The following is a 26,639-nucleotide window of genomic DNA, read 5'->3' on the forward strand; positions in this document are numbered from 1 at the left end:
GACCGTGAGGAGTAAATGAGATGAAAACACTCTGCAGTGAGTCCCTGCCTGAGGGGAGTCCGTGAGGATTAAATGAGATGAAAACACTCTGCAGTGAGTCCCTGCCTGAGGGGAGGCTGTGAGGAGTAAATGAGATGAAAACACTCTGCAGTGAGTCCCTGCCTGAGGGGAGACCGTGAGGATTAAATGAGATGAAAACACTCTGCAGTGAGTCCCTGCCTGAGGGGTGACCGTGAGGAGTAAATGAGATGAAAACACTCTGCAGTGAGTCCCTGCCTGAGGGGAGACTGTGAGGAGTAAATGAGATGAAAACACTCTGCAGTGAGTCCCTGCCTGAGGGGAGACTGTGAGGAGTAAATGAGTGACTACATCAAAGCACTCACAGCAGAGCTGCCTCCTGGCGATTAAAACACTGCAAGTGCAAGAGCTCAAGATGCTCCTCCTCGTTAGTGTGACCCAAGTCTGGAAAGAGGACAGAGAAGCAAGCCGAGCCTGGGAGACGCCAGCCGAGCCTGGGAGACGCCAAAACTGTGCAAGAGGCCAGACGAGACAGGCTGCATGGAATCCCGCCTGTCCACAGCCCCCGTTTGTCTCCACTACACGGGGCCATCTGTGTTCCCTCCCTTTTGTCTCCACTACGTAAGGCCATCTGTGTTCCCTTCCACGAGGATTTTTGTTGCACCGTTTTGTTCTTTGGTAAACTGCACACAAAAGCAGAGGTGTGGAGAGTTGTGCAAAATGGTGAAGACAGAGTGAAGGCAAGGAGATTTCATTTTATCCTCACTCATTCCTTCTCTAAGTCTTTTCTTCATCTGGACTGGATTCTCTGACCTGCCATGTCCAGGCTATTGATGGGCCCAGCAAAAACATTCTTCATTTATCTCACAGTGTTTATTTCTAGCATTGCCTTTTGATTCCTAGATTTTCCATCTCTGTGCTCACATATCCACCTCCAATTACGGCACAATGGTTTGAGGTTATAATCTCAATTCTTTGACAAAGCTAAGAAGAGTTGCTTATTTTCGGTTTGTACAGCTTTTTGCTCAAGAGGACAAGTGTGATGACTTCCAAGCTCTTTAGGTACTGGACTGGAAGCTACAAGTCTATGCATCTCCTATTTTATTCTTTTTATTATTGTCTCACTTCTCCCTTCTGTGGACTTAATTTTTTCTAACATGTTAAGATAAATGCTTATTTCTTCAGTTTCCAGGATGTCTTCTGACTTAATATAAAGATTTTCATCTATAAATTCAAGTACCATTTCCACTGCATCTCACAAATTTTGATTCATCATTTTTCACCTGAAATACAACAGCCCCCTAACCTGTTTCTGCCTTCAGTCAGGAACCCAATCCAATGAAACCAATCTATCCTATGTATTTCTACTACATTGATATGTCCAAAATTCCCTCTTTAGAAATGACGAGGCACAGATAGCAAGATTAAATTCTCTTTCTTCTTTTTAGAGGCAGGGTCTCACTCTGTCACCCAGAGTGGGGTGCAGTGATGTGACAACAGCTCACTGCAGCCTCCAGCTCCTGGGTGGAAGTGATCCTTCCACCTCAGCCCCCTGGGTAGCTGGGACCACAGGTGTGTGGCCACCACACCCGGCTAGTCTTTCATCGTTTGTAGAGATGGGTTCTGACTTTGTTACCCAGGCTGGTCTCGAACTCCTGGCTTCAAGCCCTCCTCCACCTTGGCGTCCCAAAGTGCTAGCATTACAGGCGTGAGCCACTGCACCTGGCCAAAATTCACTTTCTTTAGTGTGGGACATCTTTATGCTGCGTCCTCAGCTGTGCCTGTGGCCTCTCCTCCCACAGCTGCGGCCCCAGAGCAGCACGGGATGGGGACTGTCCGCAGGTTTGGCAACAGTCCCACCCACACCATCCAGCATGAGAGCCGCCCAGCCGCCCGCCCGCAAGTGCAGTGATGAAGCAGGAGGATGATTTTATATATCATCGTAACACATTTAAATGTAAAAGGCCCCACAAGGCTACTGCCCTCATACTGGACAGGGCAGCTCCCACCAGACAGAGCCTGTCACCTCCTCTGGGGACATCACAGTGGCTACAGAGTCCCACTTGGCCACACTGTAGGCCGCCTTCTCTCCTAGCATCATTCTGATGTAAATAAGGAAGTAACACTATGTATATTGGAATCAATGAGAAAATTGAGTTGTTGAGAGAGAACACAGGTCACAGGGCAGGAACCTCATCAAAATCAGTAAATCCAAACTGACTCAGGAAAGATAAACCTTCTCAGTCTAGAAAATTAAACTTCGGCATAGAGGAGGAACTTATATGGTGACCCCCATGATGGCAGGTGACCCCGTGACGGCAAGGAGGATGCCCTCTACATTCCTGCCTCACCGGCAGCACACAACAGGGTACTCAGAACCCCGAGACGACAAGGAGGTATGCCCTCTACATTCCTGCCTCACCAGCAGCGTGTGACAGAGTGCTCGGAACCCGTGACGGCGAGGATGCCCTCTACATTCCTGCCTCACCGGCAGCACATGGCAGAGTGCTCGGAACCCCGTGATGGCAAGGAGGATGCCCTCTACATTCCTGCCTCACCAGCAGTGCACGGCAGAGTGCTCGGAACCCAGAATCACCTGTACATTTGCTGAAAGAATACTAGGACACAAGTCTATTTCCAAAACTGACACTAAACTATCCTCAGCATAAAATCTGCCTCAAGGATGGGTTCAGAAGCACAAGTTTCCAGTTTACCTCTCAACTTTAAAAAAAAAAAAAAAAAAAAAAAAGCTTTAAAAATCTAACAATAATTCTCAAACTCTTTGACCCAAAGAGCACTTTAAAGACTGTTGAAAACCTTAAGAAGCTTTCGCCAATGGGGCTAATATTTTGATATTTGTGGCATTAGAAAGTAAATCAAAACTTTTTAAAAAACAAGATGTCACAGTCACAGAATCCACTGGCTGTCAGAACAACCCTCCCCCACCCCCAAACAGACAGCCTTGGAAAAACCCACTGTGCACTCAGGAGAGAAAGAGTCAACAGGAGACATGGCCGTGTCATTCTGGAAAGCACAACACTGCAGACATCCCTGGGAGGGTCTCGAACCCCTGAGGGTCCCTGGGCTCTGTTGGAAGCTTGCTGTCCTAGAGGACACAGGGGACCGGGACATTCTACTGCAAAGGAGGGGCAAGGCTGAGGTCAGATGCTGATCCCTGAGAGGGCAGCCCCAGCCATGCATGCTCACACATGGAGGTTCTTAGGTCATCAAAAGACACAGCAATAGCTCCACCCACATCACAGAATGGCGTGTTGCACATGGGCTCTAGTATCTTCCTCTCAGTCACATCAGGGAACCATGTGCTGCACGTGGGCTCTAGGATCTTCCACAGTCACATCAGGGAACGGTGTGCTTCACGTGGGCTCCAGGATCTTTCACAGTCACATCAGGGAATGGTGTGCTTCATGTGGGCTCTAGGATCTTCCACAGTCACATCAGCAAATGGCATGCTGCTCGCGGGCTCTAGGATCTTCCTCCCAGTCACATCAAGGAATGGCGTGCTGCACGTGGGCTCTAGGATCTTCCTCCCAGTCACATCAGGGAACGGCGTGCTGCACGTGGGCTCTAGGATATTCCTCCCAGTCACATCAGGGAAGGGCGTGCTGCACGTGGGCTCTAGGATATTCCTCTCAGTCACGTCGGGAAACAGCGTGCTGCACGTGAGATCTAGTATCTTTCTCTCACAGTTACGTCAGCAAACAGCGTGCTGCACCTGGGCTCTAGGATCTTCCTCTCACAGTCACATCAGGGAACCGCGTGCTGCACTTGGGCTCTAGGGTCTTCCTCTCATAGTCACCTCAGGGAACTGCATGCTGCACGTGGGCTCCAGTATCTTCCCACAATCACATCAGGGAACAGCGTGCTGCACGTGGACTCTAGGATCTTCCTCTCACAGTCACATCAGGGCACCACGTGCTGCACGTGGGCTCTAGGATCTTCCTCTCACAGTCACATCAGGGAACCACCTGCTGCACGTGAGCTCTAGGACCTTCCCACAGTCACATCAGGGAACCACCTGCTGCACATGAGCTCTAGGACCTTCCCACAGTCACATCAGGGAACTGTGTGCTGCACGTGAGCTCTAGTATCTTCCTCTCACAGTCACATCAAGGGATCGCGTGCTGCACGTGGGCTCTAGGATCTTCCTCTCACAGTCACATCAGGGAACAGCATGCTGCACATGAGCTCTAGGATCCTCCTCTCCCAGTCTTGGTTGGAATGGGCACAACACAAGTCTCCAGGTTTTCTTTTCCAGAGTTGTTGGTTGGGGAAAAAGGGTCATAACTAAAGCTAGAATCTAAGCTCTAATTGAGAGTTTATCAAGTAAAGGTAATGAAGTGCTTAAAATTGACTCCAATACATTCTAGGTGCTCAATAAATGCCAGCTCATTCACTTACTTCCCAAATCAAACTCAAGTTCCAAAAGGAAGCTATTTATAAAGAAGAGATATGTACTATGACAAAGAGCTTTCCTAAGAATTCATTACAAAGTAAGGTCATGGGTTTAGAAATGAAATGAGAAAATACATCCAGTAGAGGTTAAATGGCTGAGTAGATTAATTATTAACTAGGTCAATTATGTAAGCAATAACAGAATTATTTCTGGGCTGCTAAAATTCAGTCATTGATGGGGAGAATGGAACAAGTTGGAAAACACTCTTCAGGATATTATCCCGGAGAACTTCCCCAACCAACCAAGACAGGCCCACATTCAAATTGAGAAATACAGAAAATATCACGAAGATACTCCTTGAGAAGAGCAACCCCAAGACACATAATCGTCAGATTCACCAAGATTGAAATGAAGGAAAAAATGTTAAGAGCAGCCAGAGAGAAAGGTAGGGTTACCCACAAAGGGAAGCCCATCAGATTAACATCAGATCTCTCTGCAGAAACCCGACATGCCAGAAGAGAGTGGGGGCCAATATTCAACATTCTTAAAGAATTTTCAACCAAGAATTTCATATCCAGCCAAACTAAGCTTTATAAGTGAAGGAGAAATATAATCATTTACAGACAAGCAGATTCTGAGAGATTCTGTCACCACCAGGTCTGCCTTACAAGAGCTCCTGAAGGACGCACTAAATATGGAAACAAAAAACTGGTACCAGCCACTGCAAAAACGTAACAAATTGTAAAGACCATTGACACTGTGAAGAAACTGCATCAACTAATGGGCAAAATAACCAGCTAGCATCATAATGACAGGATCAAATTCACACATAACAATATTAACCTTAAATGTAAATGGGCTAAATGCCCCCGTTTAAAGACACAGACTCGCAAACTGGATAGAGTCAAGACCCGTTGGTGTGCTGTATTCAGGAGACCCATCTCATGTGCAAAGACACACATAGGCTCAAAATAAAGGATGGAGGAATATTTACAAAGCAAAAAAAAGCATGAGTTGCAATCCTGGTCTCTGATAAAACATACTTTAAACCAACAAAGATCAAAAAAGACAAAGAAGGGCATTACACAATGGCAAAGGGATCAATGCAACAAGAAGGGCCAACTATCCTAAATATATACATACCCAATACAGGAGCACCCGGGTTCATAAAGCAAGTTCTTAGATACCTACACCAAGAGACTTAGACTCCCACACAGTAATAGTGGGAGGCTTTAACACCCCAACGTCAGTATTAGACAGATCGACACAGAAAATTAACAAGGATATTCAGGACTTGAACTCAGCTCTAGGCCAAGTGGACCTAATAGACATCTACAAAACTCTCCACCCCAAATCAATAGGATATACCTTCTCCTCAGCACCAAATTGCACTTATTCTAAAACTGACCACATAATTGGAAGTAAAACACTCAACAAATGCAAAAGGATGGAAATCATAACAAACAGTCTCTCAGACTACAGTGCAATCAAATTAGAACTCACGGTTAAGAAACTCACTCAAAACTGCACAAATACATGGAAACTGAACAACCTGCTCCTGAATGACTACTGGGTAAATAATGAAATTAAGGCAGAAATACATAAGTTCTTTGAAACCAATGAGAACAAAAGACACAATGTACCAGAATCTCTGGGACACAGATAAAGAGGTGTGTAGAGGGAAATTTATAGCACTAAATGCCCACAAGAAAAAGCAGGAAAGATCTAAAATCGATACCCTAACATCATAATTAAAAGAACTAGAGAAGAAAGAGCAAACAAATCCAAAAGCTAGCAGAAGACAAGAAATAACTAAGATCAGAGCAGAAATGAAGGAGATAGAGACACAAAAAAACTCTTCAAAAAAAAATCAATGAATCCAGGAGCTGGTTTTTGGAAAAGATCAACAAAATAGACCACTAGCCAGACTAATAAAGAAGAAAAGAGAGAAGAATCAAATAGACACAATAAAAAATGATAAAGGGGATATCACCACTGATCCCACAGAAATACAAACTACCATCAGAGAATACTGTAAACATCTCTATGCAAATAAACTAGAAAATCTAGAAGAAATGGATAAATTCCTTGACACATACACCCTCTCAAGACTAAACCAGGAAGAAGCTGAATCCCTGAATAGACCAATAACAAGTTCTGAAATTGAGGCAGTAATTAATAGCCTACCAACCAAAAAAAGTCCAGGACCAGACGGATTCACAGCCAACTCTTACCAGAGGTACAAGGAGGAGCTGGTAGCATTCCTTCTGAAACTATTCCAAACAATAGAAAAAAGGGGCTCCTCCCTAACTCATTTTCTGAGGCCAGCATCATCCTGATACCAAAACCTGGCAGAGACACAACAAAAAAAGAAAATGTCAGGCCAATATCCCTGATGAACATCAATGTGAAAATCCTCAATAAAATACTGGCAAACCGAATCCAGCAGAAAGCTGATCCACCATGATCAAATCGGCTTCATTCCTGGGATGCAAGCCTGGTTCAATATATACAAATCAATAAATGTAATCCATCACATCAACAGAACTAATGACAAAAACCACATGATCATCCCAATAGATGCAGAAAAGGCCTTTGATAAAATTCAACACATCCCTTCACGCTAAAAACTCTCAATAAACTAGATATTGATGGAACACATCTCAAAATAATAAGAGCTATTTATGACAAACCCACAGCCAATATCATACTGAATGGGCAAAAACTGGAAGCATTCCTCTGAAAACTGGCACAAGACAAGGATGCCCTCTCTCAACATAGTATTGGAAGTTCTGGCCACAATCAGGCAAGAGAAAGAAAGAAAGGGTATTTAAACAGGAAGAGAGAAAGTCAAATTGTTTCTGTTTACAGATGACATGATTGTTATTTAGAAAACCCCATCATCTCAGTCCAAAATCTCCTTAAGCTGATAAGCAACTTCAGCAAAGTCTCAGGATACAAAACCAATGTGCAAAAATCACAAGCATTCTTATACCCCAATAATAGACCAACAGGGAGCCAAATCATGAGTGAACTCCCATTCACAATTGCTACAAAGAGAATAAAATACCTAGGAATACAACTTACAAGGGATGTGAAGGATGTCTTCAAGGAGAACTATAAACCACTGCTCTAGGAAAGAAGAGAAGACACAAACAAATGGAAAATCATTCCATGCTCATGGATAGGAAGAATTAATATCATGAAAACGGCCATATTGCCCAAAGTAATTTATAAATTCAACCCTATCCCCGTCGAGCCACCATTCACTTTCTTCACAGAATTGGAACAAACTACTTTAAATTTCATATGGAACCAAAAAAAAAGCCCACATAGCCAAGACAATCCTAAGCAAAAAGAACAAAGCTGGAGGCATCATGCTACCTGACTTCAAACTATACAACAAGGCTACAGTAACCAAAACAGCATGGTACTGGTACCAAAACAGAGATATAGACCAAGGGAACAGAACAGAGGCCTCAGAAAAAAACACCACACATCTACAACCATCTGATCTTTGACAAACCTGACAAAAAACAAGCAATGGGGAAATTATTCCCTATTTAATAAATGGTGTTGGGGAAACAGGCTAGCCATAAGCAGAAAACTGAAACTGGACCCCTTCTGTACACCTTATACAAAAATTAACTCAAGTTGGTTTAAAGACTTAAACATAAGACCTAAAACCATAAAAACTCTACAAGAAAACCTAGGCAAAACCATTCAGTACATAGACATGGCCAAAGACTTCAATACTAAAACACCAAAAGCAATTGCAACAAAAGCCAAAATTGACAAATGGCATCTAATTAAACTAAAGTGCTTCTGCACAGCAAAATAAACTACCATCAGAGTGAACAGGCAACCTACAGAATGGGAGAAAATTTTTGCAATCCATCCATCTGACAAAGGGCTAATATCCAGCAACTACAAAGAACTTAAACAAATTTACAAGAAAAAACAACCCCATCAAGAAGTGGACAAAGGTTACGAACAGACACTTCTCAAAAGAAGACATTTATGTGGCCAACAAACTTAAAAAAAAAGCTCATCGTCAGTGGTCATTAGAAAAATGCAAATCAAAACCACAATGAGATACCATTTCACGCCAGTTAGAATGGTTATCATTAAAAAGTCAGGAAACAACAGATGCTGGAGAGGATGTGAAGAAACACCGAGGGAAGTGTAAATTAGTTCAACCATTGTGGAAGACAGTGTGGTGATTCCTCAAGGATCTAGAACCAGAAATACCATTTGATCAAGCAATCCCATTACTGGGTATACACCCAAAGGATTATAAATCATGATACTATAAAGACACATGCAAACGTATGTTTATTGCGGCACTGTTCACAATAGCAAAAACTCAGATCCAACCCAAATGCCCATCAATGATAGACTAGATGAAGAAAATGTTGCATATATACACCACGGAATAGTACGCAGCCATAAAAATGGGTAAATTTATGTCCTTTGCAGGGACATGGATGAAGCTGGAAGCCATCATTCTCAGTCCACTAACACAAGAACAGAAAACTAAACACCACATGTTCTCACTCATAAATGGGAGGTGAACAATGAGAACATATGGACACAGGGAGGGGAACATCACACATTAGGGCCTGTTGGGTGCTGGAGGACTACAGGAGGGATAGCATTAGGAGAAATACCTAATGTAGGTGATGGGTTGATGGGAGCAGCAAAGCACCATGGCACATGTATACCTATGTAACAAACCTGCGTGTTCTGCGCATGCACCCCAGAACTTAAAGTATAATAAAAAATATATATAAATTAAAAAATTCAGTCCCTGAAGCAACCACAGTAGCTCTACTGCAAGATGAGTGGTCGCAGAGCTCGAGCTGCCAAGTCTCCCTAGAAGCCACAGCCCTTTCCTCGTGAATGATTCCAGTCTTCCCGGTCAGTTCAGGAGAAAGAAAAAAGCAGACAGAAAATTGTGAAATGTGTCTATTGGTAATAAACTAACAGAAGCTCCTCTTATCTCACACCTTTATTGTTAAAACCACGTGAGCATATACTCTAAGAGAAAGTAAATTATAGTATATCTAAATTTAGAGATCTCACAACTAGATTCCTGTAACAGCAAGAAATAGCAAAGAATAAGGAACCCCAGTAATGACCCCTATGCCGCTCCTGCTTTCCTGAAGGGTGGCTGCCATGACACATAAAGGGGAGTGCTCTGTGTTGGCTACAGAAAGTGAGAACCCCACCTGAGACTTCACAGGCAATGCAAAGGTCATGGGGTGCGCTCCATATGCCAATCAGTCATTATTGATTAAAACAAAGATGAGACCAGGTGCAGTGGCTCACGCCTGTAATCCCAGCACATTGGAAGGCCAAGGCAGGTGGATCACTTGAGGTCGGGAGTTCTAGACCAGCCTGACCAACATGGAGAAACCCTGTTTCTACTAAAAATACAAAATTAGCAAGGCATGGTGGCGCATGCCTGTAATCCCAGCTACTTGGGAGGCTGAGGCAGGAGAATCGCTTGAACCCACGAGGCAGTTTGTGGTGTGACCTGTGTCACACCACAGAGATCACACCATTGCACTCCAGCCTGGGCAACAAGAGTGAAACTCCATCTCAAAAACAAACAAAAAACAAAGATGAGTACCCAACTTTTAAAAACTACAACAGCATCCATGGAGTAATAGTGATTTCCATTATATCTCAAATAAATGACACTTCAAAGACTGTCTTCCTAATTGTTCATAGTATCTTCTACACAGTAAGTGAACAGCTAAGGCAAATTCTACCACCTGTAACCTACACATAGTAAGCCTGATTCCCTAAAGAGAAGTAGCTGTGGAATTGGAGACCATCATCTGTGCAGGTGCATGAGCTGACACCTTGGAGTCACCCTGGGTGCAGAATTGGAGACCATCATCTGTGCAGGTGCATAACCAGGACATCTCGGATTCACCCTGGGAGCAGAATTAGAGACCATTATCTGTGCAGGTGCATAAGCTGGACATCTCGGAGTCACTCTGGGTGCAGAATCGGAGACCATCCTCTGTGCAGGTGCATAAGTTGGACATCTTGGAGTCGCCCTGGGTGCAGAATCCGAGACCATCCTCTGTGCAGGTGCATAACTAGGACATCAAGGTCACCCTGATTTCCTCTCATGTTCCTCCATATTAACCCAACCTTCAGGTCGTATTGCTATTATCTTTTGAGTATTTCACAAATCTCACTGGTACTGATTTTTTTTTTTTTTTTTTTTTTTTTTTTTTGAGACACAGTCTCACTCTGTCGCCCAGGCTGGAGTGCAGTGGTATGATCTCAGGTCACGGCAACCTCCACCTCCTGGGTTCAAGAGATTCTCCCACCTCAGCCTCTGGAATAGCTGGGATTACAGGCATGCACCACCATGCCCGACTAATTTTTGTATTTTTCGTAGAGATGGGGTTTTGCCATGTTGGCCAGACTGGTCTTGAACTCCTGAACTCAAGTGATCTGCCCGCCTCGGCCTCCCAAAGTGCTGGGACTACAGGCATGAGCCACAGCACCCAGCCCTGACAGATATCTCTTAAGTACACATCAGTTTCAGGCATTCAGGGTTGTTTGGACTCCCCCACTTTCAGCCCACGCTCCATGCTGCTGCTAAAGTGATCTTCAAACCCTGACTGGCCCCCACTGTCCCTTCACCTAAAATCTTCTAGTGGTTCCCATCATCTTCAGGATGAAGTCCAAATTCCCGAGCATGATGCATAAGATGCTATAACCTAGCCGCTCCTACCTAACTTCTTGCCGTTCCCCAAATGTGTTACACTCCCTCATCTTCCTTCAAAATATAGAAGCCAGGCAGTATTTCAGGTGCTTGGCCTACACGAATGAACAAAACAGAGATCCTGGCCTGTGTGGACCTCGTATTCTTATGGAAGAAAGTGAGAGGTGGGGAGGTGGATGGTGGAAGAATGGCTGAGTAGTGGGGTAAATGGATGAGATGTTTGATAGATGGACGGATAGTGGACGTAAATGGATGTTTGATAGGTAAGTGGATGATTGGCGAATATGTAGACAGATGCAGAGGTTGATAAATGGATGGATGATTGACAAGTAGGTAAATAACGAATACACAGACATGCAGATAGATAGAGTGTCATGTGGTTACAACGGCAATGGAAACATGAGTCAGGATGGGGAACGGGAGAGATTGTATATGAAGAGGCGCCATATTTCACAATTTTACAGAAACAGGAGAAATGAACCGTGCTTCTCACGTTGGGTCTAGCTTCCCCTCCAGAGCACAGCCTGCAGGCTCTGAGCTGAAGTGTCGGTCTCCTCCACCCATCCTCCCCGTCTCAGCCACCCCCTCCGCCATGTGCCTCTCTCTTCCACGCCTTCCTGCCTTTGAAGGGGTGAGGTAAGGTACACGGGTGAACAGAAAACACACCCCAAGCCAAGAGATAACCATCTCCTGCTATACCCACCTCTCTCAGGCTTTTATCGAGAGAGAAGAGCGTGAGACAACCACGACCCACCATGCTTATCTCGTGGAGTACTGGGATTGTGAAGATGGCACGATCCAAAGGTAAACACAGGGTTTATCAACACCCCTGCAGCGTCGTGGAGAGAGAGAGAATGCAGGAAACATGCAGTGGCGACTGACGTGGATCTCCTCTCCTGTGTGGTAAGATGGCCGGCCAAAGATGGGCTTGCGTCCTTCTGCGAGGAGCGACCCCGTGTGATCGTCAGCCATTGGACAGCCTCCCTGAACTTCAGTTTCCTCATCTATAAAATGGAAGATAGACCCCCACTGGCTTCTGTGAGAACTGAAGCTATGTGAACTCAGCCTGCGTGCATGTCTGGGTGTGTTGTGTGTTCACAGACAGGGTGTCCGCGCATGGCAGCACTGACACACAGTGAGGGAAGCGTTGGTCACAGGCTGACAGTACACAGGTGCCTCCACACTCCTGAACTCGACAGGGGCCTCCGAGACACCCACATGAGTAAGAGAAGGTCTCAGTATGTGTCGGGGCTTAAGACAGGTGTGAAACAACAGAGGTTGGATTTGGGAACAAATTCTTCTTCACTCCATCCCCACACATTTTCCTGGGTCACAGCCTCCTTGGAGAAGGCAGCAGGGGCGCCCAGGAGGTGGCACCAGCTTTTCATTCAGGCTCTCAGGTGTGTCCTCTTTTGCATGGGTGACACTCTCCGAGGCCATAAAATCTCCTCTACAGAAAGAGGAGCAGAGCCAGGAGACCAGGCAGACGGCAACTGAGGATGCAGAAGCAGCTAATCACATGAGCCTGTGTGGACAGAGAGATTAGTTACAGCGCGACTGACACTCACAGGCTTGCTCGACCACTGGGTGAGTTCCGAGACTCACAGGCTTTCCTCGAACACCGGGTGAGTTCCATCATCCCTTAGCCTCAGTTTTTTCTTCTGACACAGGAGACAACAGTCACGACTTCACCTGCTTATCATGAAAGCTCCATGTGAGAACAATGTGAGGACGCCAGTGAAAGGCATTTGAAAAACAAAGGGATTCACGAATCGGGTCCGTCACCAGCGATCGCCCCTGCTCTCACCGGTGCCCTGGGAACTACAAAAGAATTCACAGGTAATTTTCTTTTAAAGAAGCAACTTTAACCTACATGTTGGAAAAACTCTCTCAGAATAATTCAAACATTAATCACAGCCTGAGTTTTTGTTGTTGTTGTTTTTGAGATGGAGTTTTGCTCTGTTGCCCAGGCTGAAGTGCAGTGGCGTGATCTCAGCTCACTGCAACCTCCGCCTCCCAGGTTCAAGCATTTCTCCTGCCTCAGCCTGATGAGTAGCTGGGACTACAGGTGCCCACCACCACGCCCGATAGCCTAAGTTTTCTGTTGCTAAATTAATGAAATTTCAGCTGGCCAAGCCCAGGTGGCACTGGCAACTCAGTCTCCAGACAACCCTGTGCAAACGGCATCATAAAACACAGATGAAAGACAAGAAACACATAACAATGTATGGTTTTCATTTCTGTTTAGAAAAGTAGACCTGGAAAACAAATCACTGAGGGTAAGAAAAAGAAAAAACTATACTAGCAACCACGATTAAAAAGTTATTTAACAGTGACACCTAAAAATGAGAAAAATTTGGCATGAGATTATAATCTTTTTAATTTGTATGAAATTCTGAATAGCAGACAACATGGGCTTGTAAACCACGTGAAGAGCTATTTACCGGACACTGCGGTCTCCCGAGAGGGTGTGTCTGTGCAGAAAGCTGGAGGCCCCTCACGTGCTGCAGGTCCACGCTCAATGCACTTCTGCCTCACCCAGTGGCTGGGCACAGGCACCGTCCTGGCACAGGCGGCAGATGAACGTATTGTCACACCCCACCCCGTGCTTACCTGACCGATAGCGCTCATCTCGTGACCCTGAAGACCGTCGGCGGTGGTAGCGAGAGGCGGAAGAAGGAGTGACAGGAGCCCGGCGTTCTTGCGGCAAAGCTTGGTCCACCCCTGGATTTCAATGAAAACAGCAGAGTGAGGTGTGGCTGTACTCAGTGGAGTCAGCAGACTCTAACAAATCACGCCCTCCATCCCCACAGCAAAGCCAGAGCTACCCACGGGACTGGGCATGGCAGCGCCTCAGAGCCCACAGACAGGAGGGCCAGGACTGAGGAGGAAGCTCTCCCACAGCCAGGGAGACCCCTCCTGGCTGGACGCCGCCACGGTCCCTTTCACAGCACGAGGGTCCACTGACAGGCAGGGAGAAAGACAAACTCAGCCACAGGTGGCAACTGAATTCCTGGGAGTTAGGATTAGAGCAACAGGGCCCAAAACACAGACTCGAGTTATGACCTTTTAATGCAATAAATATACAGAATGAGCTGTATAAGTTAAGAAAATTTAAAAGTATATTTGTTATTAATTTTTAAAATAAATCTTAGATAATAATTTAACAATATAATTCAGGTAACCAGGACATACCATGAACGTCCAGCTTTGCTCACTCCAGATTACTCTCTGGAAACTTACTCCATTAGATGCCAAGTGTTTTAACAGATTATGTTCGACTATGAATCACAATTATTTGGTGAATAACAAAAAACATTAATGCGGTCAGATAAAAACGGTTTAATGATATTGGTCAAAACATTGATGTGAATCCACCTGTCACATATTGATTACATTCAGGTAATAACAGGGTGGCAAGGAACACAACTAGACAAAACTAAGCCCCCAAAGGAAGGACATCATCATCACAGCTCCATGAAGAACTACTCTGACACCACGGGAAAAGTATCACCCCACAGTTCCATGAACAGCTCTGATGCCACAGGAAGGACGTCATCCTACGCCGTCCCCACAGCTCCATGAACAGCTCTGATGCCACAGGAAAGACGTCGTCCTACGCCGTCCCCACAGCTCCATGAACAGCTCTGACGCCACAGGAAGGACGTCATCCTACGCCGTCCCCACAGCTCCATGAACAGCTCTGATGCCACAGGAAGGACGTCATCCTACGCCGTCCCCACAGCTCCATGAACAGCTCTGATGCCACAGGAAAGACGTCGTCCTACGCCGTCCCCACAGCTCCATGAACAGCTCTGATGCCACAGGAAGGACGTCATCCTACGCCGTCCCCACAGCTCCATGAACAGCTCTGATGCCACAGGAAGGACGTCGTCCTACGCCGTCCCCACAGCTCCGTGAACGGCTCTGACGCCACAGGAAGGACGTCGTCCTACGCCGTCCCCACAGCTCCGTGAACGGCTCTGACGCCACAGGAAGGACGTCATCCTACGCCGTCCCCACAGCTCCGTGAACAGCTCTGATGCCACAGGAAGGACGTCGTCCTACGCCGTCCCCACAGCTCCGTGAACGGCTCTGATGCCACAGGAAGGACGTCATCCTACGCCGTCCCCACAGCTCCGTGAACGGCTCTGATGCCACAGGAAGGACGTCATCCTATGACGTCCCCACAGTTCCGTGAATAACTGCTCTAAGAGTGAGCACCAATCACTAATAGATGCTTCTTCAGAAATGGATCAGTAATATCTGATTGAAAGTAAACCAGAAATAAAAGTTTTAAGTTATCAAAAGAAATATTTAGTCCCTGGTTTTCCATGAAGGGCTCTTATGAGAGTTGTACGGTCTGTGGACTTCATATTCCTTACTCTGGTGGTTTCTCAACGTCAGCTGTTGATGGTGCGTGTGTGGGTCTCACATATCAGGCTGGCGAGTTCAGAACAAAGTTAAGCATGGCTCCTACACCGTCATTTTGCTAAGTTTCATGCGCTTTTCTTTCAGGGCATCCAAATCACCATCAGTTCCTGAGGACTGAACTGTCTGCTGCTCCAACCTCTTCCACTCATCGTCTACAACTGATCTTTTAAAAATCATCTTCAATTACCTTTTTATCAAACAGATGCATTTTAGGAAATCAAAGAGTATTATCAAGTCTCACGTGAAAAACAGTAGCTACCTGGCACTTACATTCATAAACATGGACTTATCACACGACTTCCCGAATTGTCCTTTTTAGACACCACCCCTTACGCCACTGCAGTCATCACATCAGGGTCCGCAGTGTGCTACAAATACCGTTCTATCTTACGCTTTTCAATGATTCTGGAGTTAATATATATATTTTTTTTATCTATTTTCCACTATCTTGGCTTTCAATGTACCTATTGCCAATCCTTCCATAATTCTCCAGCAGAACTGAAAAACTCTTTCCCATACCTTCTTGCCCACGATCAAACACTGACAACCTGGTGAGAATCTGTTCAATTTTCCTGGAAGTCCTCTTGGAGCCCCCGCCCCTGTCCCAAACATGCTACCGTCACTGGGCCACGCCTTTCTTCCCGCTGGCTGTGGCTACTTACTGTGTTGGTCACTTGTTCTCATGCCCTTCGATGCCCCCTCGTCTCTCCACACTCCCGTGCTAAAGGAGCACCTTGAATGTTTCAGAAAGGAAGAACCAGAAGGAACACTTGGGGGCCCCACACATTCGAAAGTGCTTTTCTTTCTACCCCAGTGAGACTGAGTCTTTCGCCTAGATACGGACTTCTAGGTGAAAATTACTTTTATTCATTGCCTTTCATTTCCATTATTGGTGAGAAGTTAAACTTCACTCTGATGCTATAATCCTTATGTACTACACATTCCTTTCTCTTCTCCTTCAATAATCTTTTATTCATTCCCACTGGAGGAGCTGCAAGCCAGGTTGTAACATCCATTCCTTTCTTTTCTCCCTCAATAATCTTTTCGCTGCAAATCAGGTTTTTGTTCTCATGGAGGCACAGCAGCAAATCTCTCCCCAAGGCAGGCTTCAACGGGGCTGTTTCGTTTGCCCGAAGAGCCCTCTCCTCTCCTGTTTCCAACACAGGCATGTTCACCCTCTGACCTGGAGCCTCTGTTTTCAGTATCATCCCCAAATCTGGAGCCTCCCTGTTTAATTTCTCCAGATAACACACATGGCTGGGAGGAGGAGGAAAAGCGGCCGCCTGCTTCCTGGACACCGTTCTCTGGGCTCCATGTGTACAGCACCCGTGGTTGTCCCCCGTGTCTCCATCTTGGCTTTCTCCATTTTGCTAAATGATGAACCACAAATTCCTCTATTTAACTTCTCTTGTGCTGTGGACTTATACAGTCACTGACAGCACAGTTGGGACAAACAGATAAAGGCACACTTCCAAGTTACCAAGCATATCCAGTGGCCTGACGTTTTTAATGTTTCACCTTCAATCTCAGTACCACACCTATCTGGTCCACTCAAACAGGCTTCCTGGGATTACCTCCAACCCTAACCTCCTCTTGGTGCCCACGGACGATGGTGCACGGAGTTCTAGGCTGCTGCTCAGCTTCTCACAGAGCTAACATGTCTGATCTCAGAAAGCTACTTTTGCATACCATCCTTGTGAATATCTCCTCTCATAGGTGGAAATGCAAAGTTTGCAACAAAAGTTTGAAAACAAATGAATAAAATAGAAGACTAGCTTCTACAGGTTGCAATAAGACAGCAAAAGAAATGAGTATGAATGGACATGTTTCCTTCATTCATTTTCCTCTGATGTCATTCCAAACGAGGCTGGAAGTGGCTTAACGGTGTGTTCTGGGAAGAAAAAAGCCACAGTTAAATAGGCATCGCTCAACTGGATTCCAGCCTGTGACTGCACAGGACCCAGGGGCAGCAGAGGGGCATACCCACGGTCCCCGTCACAGGGAAACCAAGCATGGCTGCTGGAACAGATACCTCTGGGTAGCACAAACATGAACGATCACTAAGACGCATGACTGCAGCATACCGCTCTGCGCTGCTGAGGGCTTACGTTCACAGTCACGTTCAGTTTGGGGAACTGTGGTTGAAAACCAGCTCTCAGGAGCATCACAGAAAGACTGGAAGCCTCATGACAGAAGGCGTGGTCAGGGGGGAGAGGCCGGCATGGTCCATGGGAAGGAGGCATCCCCAAGGAGATGGGGTGGCTGCCTTCAAACACTCAAGAGTCTGGAGAACAAAAAGCAAGGTCTCCTCAGGCAAGAAAACGGCCGAGATGGAAATGAGGTTCTCCTCCCAGGAGCACCTGCTCAGCTTTCACGCATTGGCCACGTGAGACACCAGCTCAGATCCGGTCCTCCGGGGATGGGAGATCCCATGCCTGCAGTCAGGGCCCCAGTCCATCTGGCTCCTGTCATTCTGTGGGATCCTGGGCAAGTTCGTGAACTTTCCTAGGCTCAGCCTCCTGCCTCTGGACAGAAGCAGCAATAGCTAACACTGCACCCCTGGCCTAAGCACTTGATATGTCACTCATTCCTCAGCACAGAAAGCACCAAGCCAGGACTATTACTTCTGCTGTTTTCTTGGCAAGGAAACGCAGGTGCAGAAGTGATCCATGAATGCGAGCGGCCCAGTGTCACCCTTCTGTGGTGTCTGAACATTCTCCCGTGACTGCCTTTTTATTTGCAATGGGGGCCCCCTCCCAGGCCCCCCCTCACCCTCTCCTGAGGGCAGAGGCTGTCATTCTCCGGGTACCTGCAGTGGTGCCCAGAGCCTCAATCTCTGTTATGAGAACAAAATCTAGCTTGTCTTGAAAACAGGAAGAAGCATTTTTGGAATCCCATTACGAAAATTAGTATTTAAACAAGAACACTCTTTTAAGAAAATATGGAAACTGCTAAAATTTCAGATCCAGGAATAAATCTTGGAGCAAAGAAAAGCTATCAAGGTCGCCTGAAAGGGGCATCTGTTGGGATCCTGGAGAAGTAGGCAGGAGGCGACCTTGCTCTTGGTGGAGTTGGCCACAGGATGGGCTCGGGAAATATTTCTGAACCCTCAGGGATCCCACAGAGGGCTGGAACACTTCCATTTAAATCCAAAATGTCAGTGAGATTTTTATTTTCCTCCAGAATTACAGCAAGACCACAAATAAAACTTGAGAACAGACAGCAGGAGATGCAAGGTGCAAGGAAGGAAAAGAAGGCAGTAAGGCCAGCACAGGAGAAAGGAAGAGGTCAAAGAAGCAGGCTTGGCAAAATCAGCAAAGGATAGACAAATAGATGGAAACACAGACAGATGGAAGAACAGACAGAAAGAATGCAGGAACGAATGGAGGGACGAATGGATGGATAAGAGATGGGGGAGGGAGGGGAGGAAGGTGGATGGATAGGAGGTGGGGGAGGGAGGGGAGGAAGGTGGATGGATAGGAGGTGGGGGAGGGAGGGGAGGAAGGTGGATGGATAGGAGGTGGGGGAGGGAGGGGAGGAAGGTGGATGGATAGGAGGTGGGGGAGGGAGGGGAGGAAGGTGGATGGATAGGAGGTGGGGGAGGGAGGGGAGGAAGGTGGATGGATAGGAGGTGGGGGAGGGAGGGGAGGAAGGTGGATGGATAGGAGGTGGGGGAGGGAGGGGAGGAAGGTGGATGGATAGGAGGTGGGGGAGGGAGGGGAGGAAGGTGGATGGATAGGAGGTGGGGGAGGGAGGGGAGGAAGGTGGATGGATAGGAGGTGGGGGAGGGAGGGGAGGGAGGTGGGGGAAGGAGGGGAGGAAGGTGGATGGATAGGAGGTGGGGGAGGGAGGGGAGGAAGGTGGATGGATAGGAGGTGGGGGAGGGAGGGGAGGAAGGTGGATGGATAGGAGGTGGGGGAGGGAGGGGAGGAAGGTGGATGGATAGGAGGTGGGGGAGGGAGGGGAGGAAGGTGGATGGATAGGAGGTGGGGGAGGGAGGGGAGGAAGGTGGATGGATAGGAGGTGGGGGAGGGAGGGGAGGGAGGGGAGGAAGGTGGATGGATAGGAGGTGGGGGAGGGAGGGGAGGGAGGGGAGGAAGGTGGATGGATAGGAGGTGGGGGAGGGAGGGGAGGAAGGTGGATGGATAGGAGGTGGGGGAGGGAGGGGAGAAAAGTGGATGGATAGGAGGTGGGGGAGGGAGGGGAGAAAAGTGGATGGATAGGAGGTGGGGGAGGGAGGAGAGAAAAGTGGATGGATAGGAGGTGGGGGAGGGAGGAGAGAAAAGTGGATGGATAGGAGGTGGGGGAGGGAGGGGAGGGAGGTGGATGGATAGGAGGTGGGGGAGGGAGGGGAGGGAGGTGGATGGATAGGAGGTGGGGGAGGGAGGGGAGGGAGGGGAGGAAGGAGGGAGGGGAGGAAGGAGGGAGGGGAGGAAGGAGGGAGGGGAGGAAGGAGGGAGGGGAGGAAGGAGGGAGGGGAGGAAGGTGGGAGGGGAGGAAGGTGGATGGATAGAAGGTGGGGGAGGGAGGGGAGGAAGGTGGATGGATAGGAGGTGGGGGAGGGAGGGGAGGAAGGTGGATGGATAGGAGGTGGGGGAGGGAGGGGAGGAAGGTGGATGGATAGGAGGTGGGGGAGGGAGGGGAGGAAGGTGGATGGATAGGAGGTGGGGGAGGGAGGGGAGGAAGGTGGATGGATAGGAGGTGGGGGAGGGAGGGGAGGAAGGTGGATGGATAGGAGGTGGGGGAGGGAGGGGAGGAAGGTGGATGGATAGGAGGTGGGGGAGGGAGGGGAGAAAAGTGGATGGATAGGAGGTGGGGGAGGGAGGGGAGGGAGGGGAGGAAGGTGGATGGATAGGAGGTGGGGGAGGGAAGGAAGAAAAGTGGGTGGATAAGAGGTGGGGGAGGTGGGGGAGGTGCGGGAGGGAAGGGAGGAAAGTGGATGGATGGGAGGTGGGAGAGGGAGTGAAGGAAGGGGAGAGAAGGGGAGTAAAGTGGATGGATAGGAAGTGGGGGAGGGAGGGAAGGAAGGTGGATAGATAGGAAGTGGAGAAGAGAGGGGAGAAAAGTGGGTGGATAAGAGGTGGGGGAGGTGGGGGAGGGAAGGGAGGAAGGGGAGAGAAGAGGACTAAAGTGGATGGATAGGAAGTGGGGTAGGAAAATGGATGGATGGAAGAAAGAGAGGAGAGGAAAGTGGATAGACGGGAGGAAGGGAGGGAGGGAAGGAAAGTGGATGGAGAAGACGGAAGGAAGGAAAGTGAATGGAGGACAGGGAGGGGACAGAGGAGGGAGGAGAGGGGGGAGGAGAGGGAGGTGAGGAAGGGGAAGGACGGAGGAAGGAGGGGAAGGGAGGAGAGGAAGGAGGGGAAGGGGGGAGCGAGGCAGGGGGAAGGGGGGAGCGAGGCAGGGGGAAGGGGGGAGCGAGGCAGGGGGAAGGGGGGAGCGAGGCAGGGGGAAGGGGGGAGCGAGGCAGGGGGAAGGGGGGAGCGAGGCAGGGGGAAGGGGGGAGCGAGGCAGGGGGAAGGGGGAGGGGGTGAGAAAGGGAGAGGAGAGGGAGGGAAGGGGGAGGGGGTGAGAAAGGGGGAGGAGAGGGAGGGAAGGGGGAGGGGGTGAGAAAGGGGGAGGAGAGAGAGGGAAGGGGGAGGGGGTGAGAAAGGGGGAGGAGAGGGAGGGAAGGGGGAGGGGGTGAGAAAGGGGGAGGAGAGGGAGGGAAGGGGGAGGGGGTGAGAAAGGGGGAGGAGAGGGAGGGAAGGGGGAGGGGGTGAGAAAGGGGGAGGAGAGGGAGGGAAGGGGGAGGGGGTGAGAAAGGGGGAGGAGAGGGAGGGAAGGGGGAGGGGGTGAGAAAGGGGGAGGGGGTGAGAAAGGGGGAGGAGAGGGAGGGAAGGGGGAGGGGGTGAGGAAGGGGGAGGGGGTGAGAAAGGGGGAGGAGAGGGAGAGAAGGGGGAGGGGGTGAGAAAGGGGGAGGAGAGGGAGGGAAGGGGGAGGGGGTGAGAAAGGGGGAGGAGAGGGAGGGAAGGGGGAGGGGGTGAGAAAGGGGGAGGAGAGGGAGGGAAGGGGGAGGGGGTGAGAAAGGGGGAGGAGAGGGAGGGAAGGGGGAGGGGGTGAGAAAGGGGGAGGAGAGGGAGGGAAGGGGGAGGGGGTGAGAAAGGGGGAGGAGAGGGAGGGAAGGGGGAGGGGGTGAGAAAGGGGGAGGAGAGGGAGGGAAGGGGGATGGGGTGAGAAAGGGGGAGGAGAGGGAGGGAAGGGGGAGGGGGTGAGAAAGGGGGAGGAGAGGGAGGGAAGGGGGAGGGGGTGAGAAAGGAGGAGAGGGAGGGAAGGGGGAGGGAGGAGAGGGAGGGAAGGGAGAGGGAGGGAAGGGAGAGGGAGGAGAGGGAGGAAAGGGAGAGGGAGGAGAGGGAGGGAAGGGAGAGGGAGGGAAGGGAGGAGAGGGAGGGAAGGGAGAGGGAGGGAAGGGAGGGGAGGGAGGGAAGGGGGAGGGAGAAGAGGGAGGGAAGGGGGAGGGAGAAGAGGGAAGGAAGGGGGAGGGAGGGAAGAGGGAAGAAGGAGAGGGAGAGAAGGGGGAGGGAGGAGAGAACAGTGGATGGATGGGAGGTGGGGCGGGGGAGGCAGGTGGGGCGGGGGAGGCAGGTGGGGCGGGGGAGGCAGGTGGGGCGGGGGAGGCAGGTGGGGCGGGGGAGGCAGGTGGGGCGGGGGAGGCAGGTGGGGCGGGGGAGGCAGGTGGGGCGGGGGAGGCAGGTGGGGCGGGGGAGGCAGGTGGGGCGGGGGAGGCAGGTGGGGCGGGGGAGGCAGGTGGGGCGGGGGAGGCAGGTGGGGCGGGGGAGGCAGGTGGGGCGGGGGAGGCAGGTGGGGCGGGGGAGGCAGGTGGGGCGGGGGAGGCAGGTGGGGCGGGGGAGGCAGGTGGGGCGGGGGAGGCAGGTGGGGCGGGGGAGGCAGGTGGGGCGGGGGAGGCAGGTGGGGCGGGGGAGGCAGGGAAACAGGAGGAGAAGGAAGGGAAAGAGAAAGGAGGAGAAGGCAGGGAAGGAGAGAAGAGAAGGGAGGGAAGGAGAAGAGAGCAGAAAAGAGGAGAACAGAGAGAAGGAGAAGGGAGACAAGGGGAGGGGGGAAGAGGGGGGAGACAAGGGGAGGGGGGAAGAGGGGGGAGACAAGGGGAGGGGGGAAGAGGGGGGAGACAAGGGGAGGGGGGAAGAGGGGGGAGACAAGGGGAGGGGGGAAGAGGGGGGAGACAAGGGGAGGGGGGAAGAGGGGGGAGACAAGGGGAGGGGGGAAGAGGGGGGAGACAAGGGGAGGGGGGAAGAGGGGGGAGACAAGGGGAGGGGGGAAGAGGGGGGAGACAAGGGGAGGGGGGAAGAGGGGGGAGACAAGGGGAGGGGGGAAGAGGGGGGAGACAAGGGGAGGGGGGAAGAGGGGGGAGACAAGGGGAGGGGGGAAGAGGGGGGAGACAAGGGGAGGGGGGAAGAGGGGGGAGACAAGGGGAGGGGGGAAGAGGGGGGAGACAAGGGGAGGGGGGAAGAGGGGGGAGACAAGGGGAGGGGGGAAGAGGGGGGAGACAAGGGGAGGGGGGAAGAGGGGGGAGACAAGGGGAGGGGGGAAGAGGGGGGAGACAAGGGGAGGGGGGAAGAGGGGGAAGACAAGGGGAGGGGGGAAGACGGGGGAAGAGGGGGGAGACAAGGGGAGGGGGGAAGAGGGGGAGACAAGGGGAGGGGGAAGAGGGGAGGGGGGAAGAGGGGAAGAGGGGGGAAGAGGGGAGGGGGGAAGAGGGGGGAAGAGGGGAGGGGGGAAGAGGGGGGAAGAGGGGAGGGGGGAAGAGGGGGGAAGAGGGGAGGGGGGAAGAGGGGGGAAGAGGGGGGAAGAGGGGGGAAGAGGGGAGGGGGGAAGAGGGGGGAAGAGGGGAGGGGGGAAGAGGGGAGGGGGGAAGAGGGGGGAAGAGGGGAGGGGGGAAGAGGGGAGGGGGGAAGAGGGGAGGGGGGAAGAGGGGAGGGGGGAAGAGGGGGGAAGAGGGGAGGGGGGAAGAGGGGAGGGGGGAAGAGGGGAGGGGGGAAGAGGGGAGGGGGGAAGAGGGGAGGGGGGAAGAGGGGAGGGGGGAAGAGGGGGGAAGAGGGGAGGGGGGAAGAGGGGGGAAGAGGGGAGGGGGGAAGAGGGGGGAAGAGGGGAGGGGGAAGAGGGGAGGAGGAAAGAGGGGAGGAGGAAAGAGGGGAGGAGGAAAGAGGGGAGGAGGAAAGAGGGGAGGAGGAAAGAGGGGAGGAGGAAAGAGAGGAGAAGGGAGGAGAGAAGGGAGGGGAGAAGAAGGGAGGAGGAAAGAAGGGAGGAGGAAAGAGGGGAGGAGGAAAAAGGGGAGAAGAAGGGAGGGGAGAAGAAGGGAGGAGGGAAGAAGGGAGAAGAGGGGAGGAGGGAAGAAGGGAGAAGAGGGGAGAAGGGAAGAGGGGAGGAGGGAAGAGGGGGGAAGAGGGGAGGAGGGAAGAGGGGGGAGGAGGGAAGAGGGGAGAAGAGGGGAGGTGGGGGGAGAAGGGGGGAGGCGGGGGGAGGCGAGGCGAGAAGAAGACGGGGAGGGGAAGACGGGGAAGGGAGGGGAAGACGGGGAAGGGAGGGGAAGACGGGGAAGGGAGGGGAAGACGGGGAAGGGAGGGGAAGACGGGGAAGGGAGGGGAAGACGGGGAAGGGAGGGGAAGACGGGGAAGGGAGGGGAAGACGGGGAAGGGAGGGGAAGACGGGGAAGGGAGGGGAAGACGGGGAAGGGAGGGGAAGACGGGGAAGGGAGGGGAAGACGGGGAAGGGAGGGGAAGACGGGGAAGGGAGGGGAAGACGGGGAAGACGGGGAAGATGGGGAAGACGGGGAAGGGAGAGGAAGACGGGGAAGACGGGGAAGGGAGAGGAAGACGGGGAAGGGAGGGGAAGACGGGGAGGGGGGGCATGCTGGGGGTTCAGACACATCCCAATTCCCATCTTATTCTCACTCATCCTGTGTCCAGGCATGCTGGGGGTGTAGACACATCCAAATTCCCATCTTATTCTCACTCATCCCCTGTCCGGGCATGCTGGGGCCGTGGACACATCCAGATTCCCGTCTTATTCTCACTCATTCCATGTCCAGGCATGCCGGGGGTGCAGACACATCCAAATTCCCATCTTATTCTCACTCATCCCGTGTCTGGGCGTGCTGGGGGTGTAGACACATCCCAATTCCCATCTTATTCTCACTCATCCCGTGTCCGGGCATGCTGGGGGTGTAGACACATCCAAATTCCCGTCTTATTCTCACTCATCCTGTGTCCGGGCGTGCTAGGGGTGTAGACACATCCAAATTCCCATCTTATTCTCACTCATCCCCTGTCCGGGCATGCTGGGGCCGTGGACACATCCAGATTCCCGTCTTATTCTCACTCATTCCATGTCCAGGCATGCCGGGGGTGCAGACACATCCAAATTCCCATCTTATTCTCACTCATCCCGTGTCCAGGCATGCTGGGGGTGTAGACACATCCCAATTCCCATCTTATTCTCACTCATCCCGTGTCCGGGCATGCTGGGGCCATGGACACATCCAGATTCCCGTCTTATTCTCACTCATTCCATGTCCAGGCATGCCGGGGGTGCAGACACATCCAAATTCCCATCTTATTCTCACTCATCCCGTGTCCAGGCATGCTGGGGGTGTAGACACATCCAAATTCCCATCTTATTCTCACTCATCCCGTGTCCAGGCATGCTGGGGGTGTAGACACATCCCAATTCCCATCTTATTCTCACTCATCTCGTGTCCGGGCATGCTGGGGGTGTAGACACATCCAAATTCCCGTCTTATTCTCACTCATCCTGTGTCCGGGCGTGCTAGGGGTGTAGACACATCCAAATTCCCATCTTATTCTCACTCATCCCGTGTCCGGGTGTGCTGGGGGTGTAGACACATCCCAATTCCCATCTTATTCTCACTCATCCCGTGTCCGGGCGTGCTGGGGGTGCAGACACATCCAAATTCCCGTCTTATTCTCAACTCATCCCGTGTCCGGGCATGCTGGGGCTGCAGACACATCCAAATTCCCATCATATTCTCACTCATCCCATGTCCGGGTGTGCTGGGGGTGTAGACACATCCAAATTCCCATCTTATTCTCAACTCATCCCGTGTCCGGGCGTGCTGGGGCTGCACACACATCCAAATTCCCATCTTATTCTCACTCATCTCGTGTCTGGGCATGCCAGGGGTGTAGACACATCCAAATTCCCGTCTTATTCTCACTCATCCTGTGTCCGGGCGTGCTAGGGGTGTAGACACATCCAAATTCCCATCTTATTCTCACTCATCCCGTGTCCGGGCATGCTGGGGCTGCAGACACATCCAAATTCCCATCATATTCTCACTCATCCCATGTCCGGGTGTGCTGGGGCTGCACACACATCCAAATTCCCATCTTATTCTCACTCATCCCGTGTCCGGGCGTGCTGGGGGTGTAGACACATCCAAATTCCCATCTTATTCTCAACTCATCTCGTGTCCGGGCATGCTGCGGGTGCAGACACATCCCAATTCCCATCTTATTCTCACTCATCTCGTGTCCAGGCGTGCTGGGGGTGTAGACACATCCAAATTCCCATCTTATTCTCAACTCATCTCGTGTCCGGGTGTGCTGGGGGTGCAGACACATCCCAATTCCCATCTTATTCTCACTCATCTCGTGTCCGGGCGTGCTGGGGGTGTAGACACATCCAAATTCCCGTCTTATTCTCAACTCATCCCGTGTCTGGGCGTGCTAGGAGTGTAGACACATTAAAATTCCCATCTTATTCTCACTCATCTCGTGTCTGGGCGTGCTGGGGGTGCAGACACATTGAAATTCCCATCTTATTCTCACTCATCCCGTGTCCGGGCGTGCTGGGGGTGTAGACACATCCAAATTCCCGTCTTATTCTCACTCATCCCGTGTCCGGGCGTGCTGGGGCTGCAGACACATCCAAATTCCCGTCTTATTCTCAACTCATCCCGTGTCTGGGCATGCTGGGGCTGCAGACACATCCAAATTCCCATCTTAT

The 26,639-nt window shown here is 50.9% G+C and overlaps 2 protein-coding genes across 5 annotated transcripts in view; both read right to left on the reverse strand.

Moving 5' to 3' along the window:
* The window catches only part of DIP2C (disco interacting protein 2 homolog C), a 419,803-nt gene that overhangs the window by 170,860 nt on the left and 222,304 nt on the right, over positions 1–26,639 (reverse strand). For all 4 annotated transcript variants that reach the window (XM_055353740.2, XM_055353742.2, XM_055353743.2 and 1 more), the window contains one exon: positions 13,797–13,907. In XM_055353740.2, the coding sequence (XP_055209715.1) occupies positions 13,797–13,907 (111 nt within the window). The remainder of the gene's footprint in view (positions 1–13,796; positions 13,908–26,639) is intronic.
* LOC134759162 (uncharacterized) lies at positions 21,901–22,575 on the reverse strand (the record flags this gene model as incomplete). Its single annotated transcript, XM_063709775.1, has 1 exon — positions 21,901–22,575. A coding segment is annotated over one exon (675 nt), but the record flags the coding sequence as incomplete, so codon positions are not given.

The sequence above is a fragment of the Gorilla gorilla genome, chromosome 8, assembly GCF_029281585.2.
Source record: "Gorilla gorilla gorilla isolate KB3781 chromosome 8, NHGRI_mGorGor1-v2.1_pri, whole genome shotgun sequence".
NCBI classification, from domain to species: domain Eukaryota; kingdom Metazoa; phylum Chordata; class Mammalia; order Primates; family Hominidae; genus Gorilla; species Gorilla gorilla.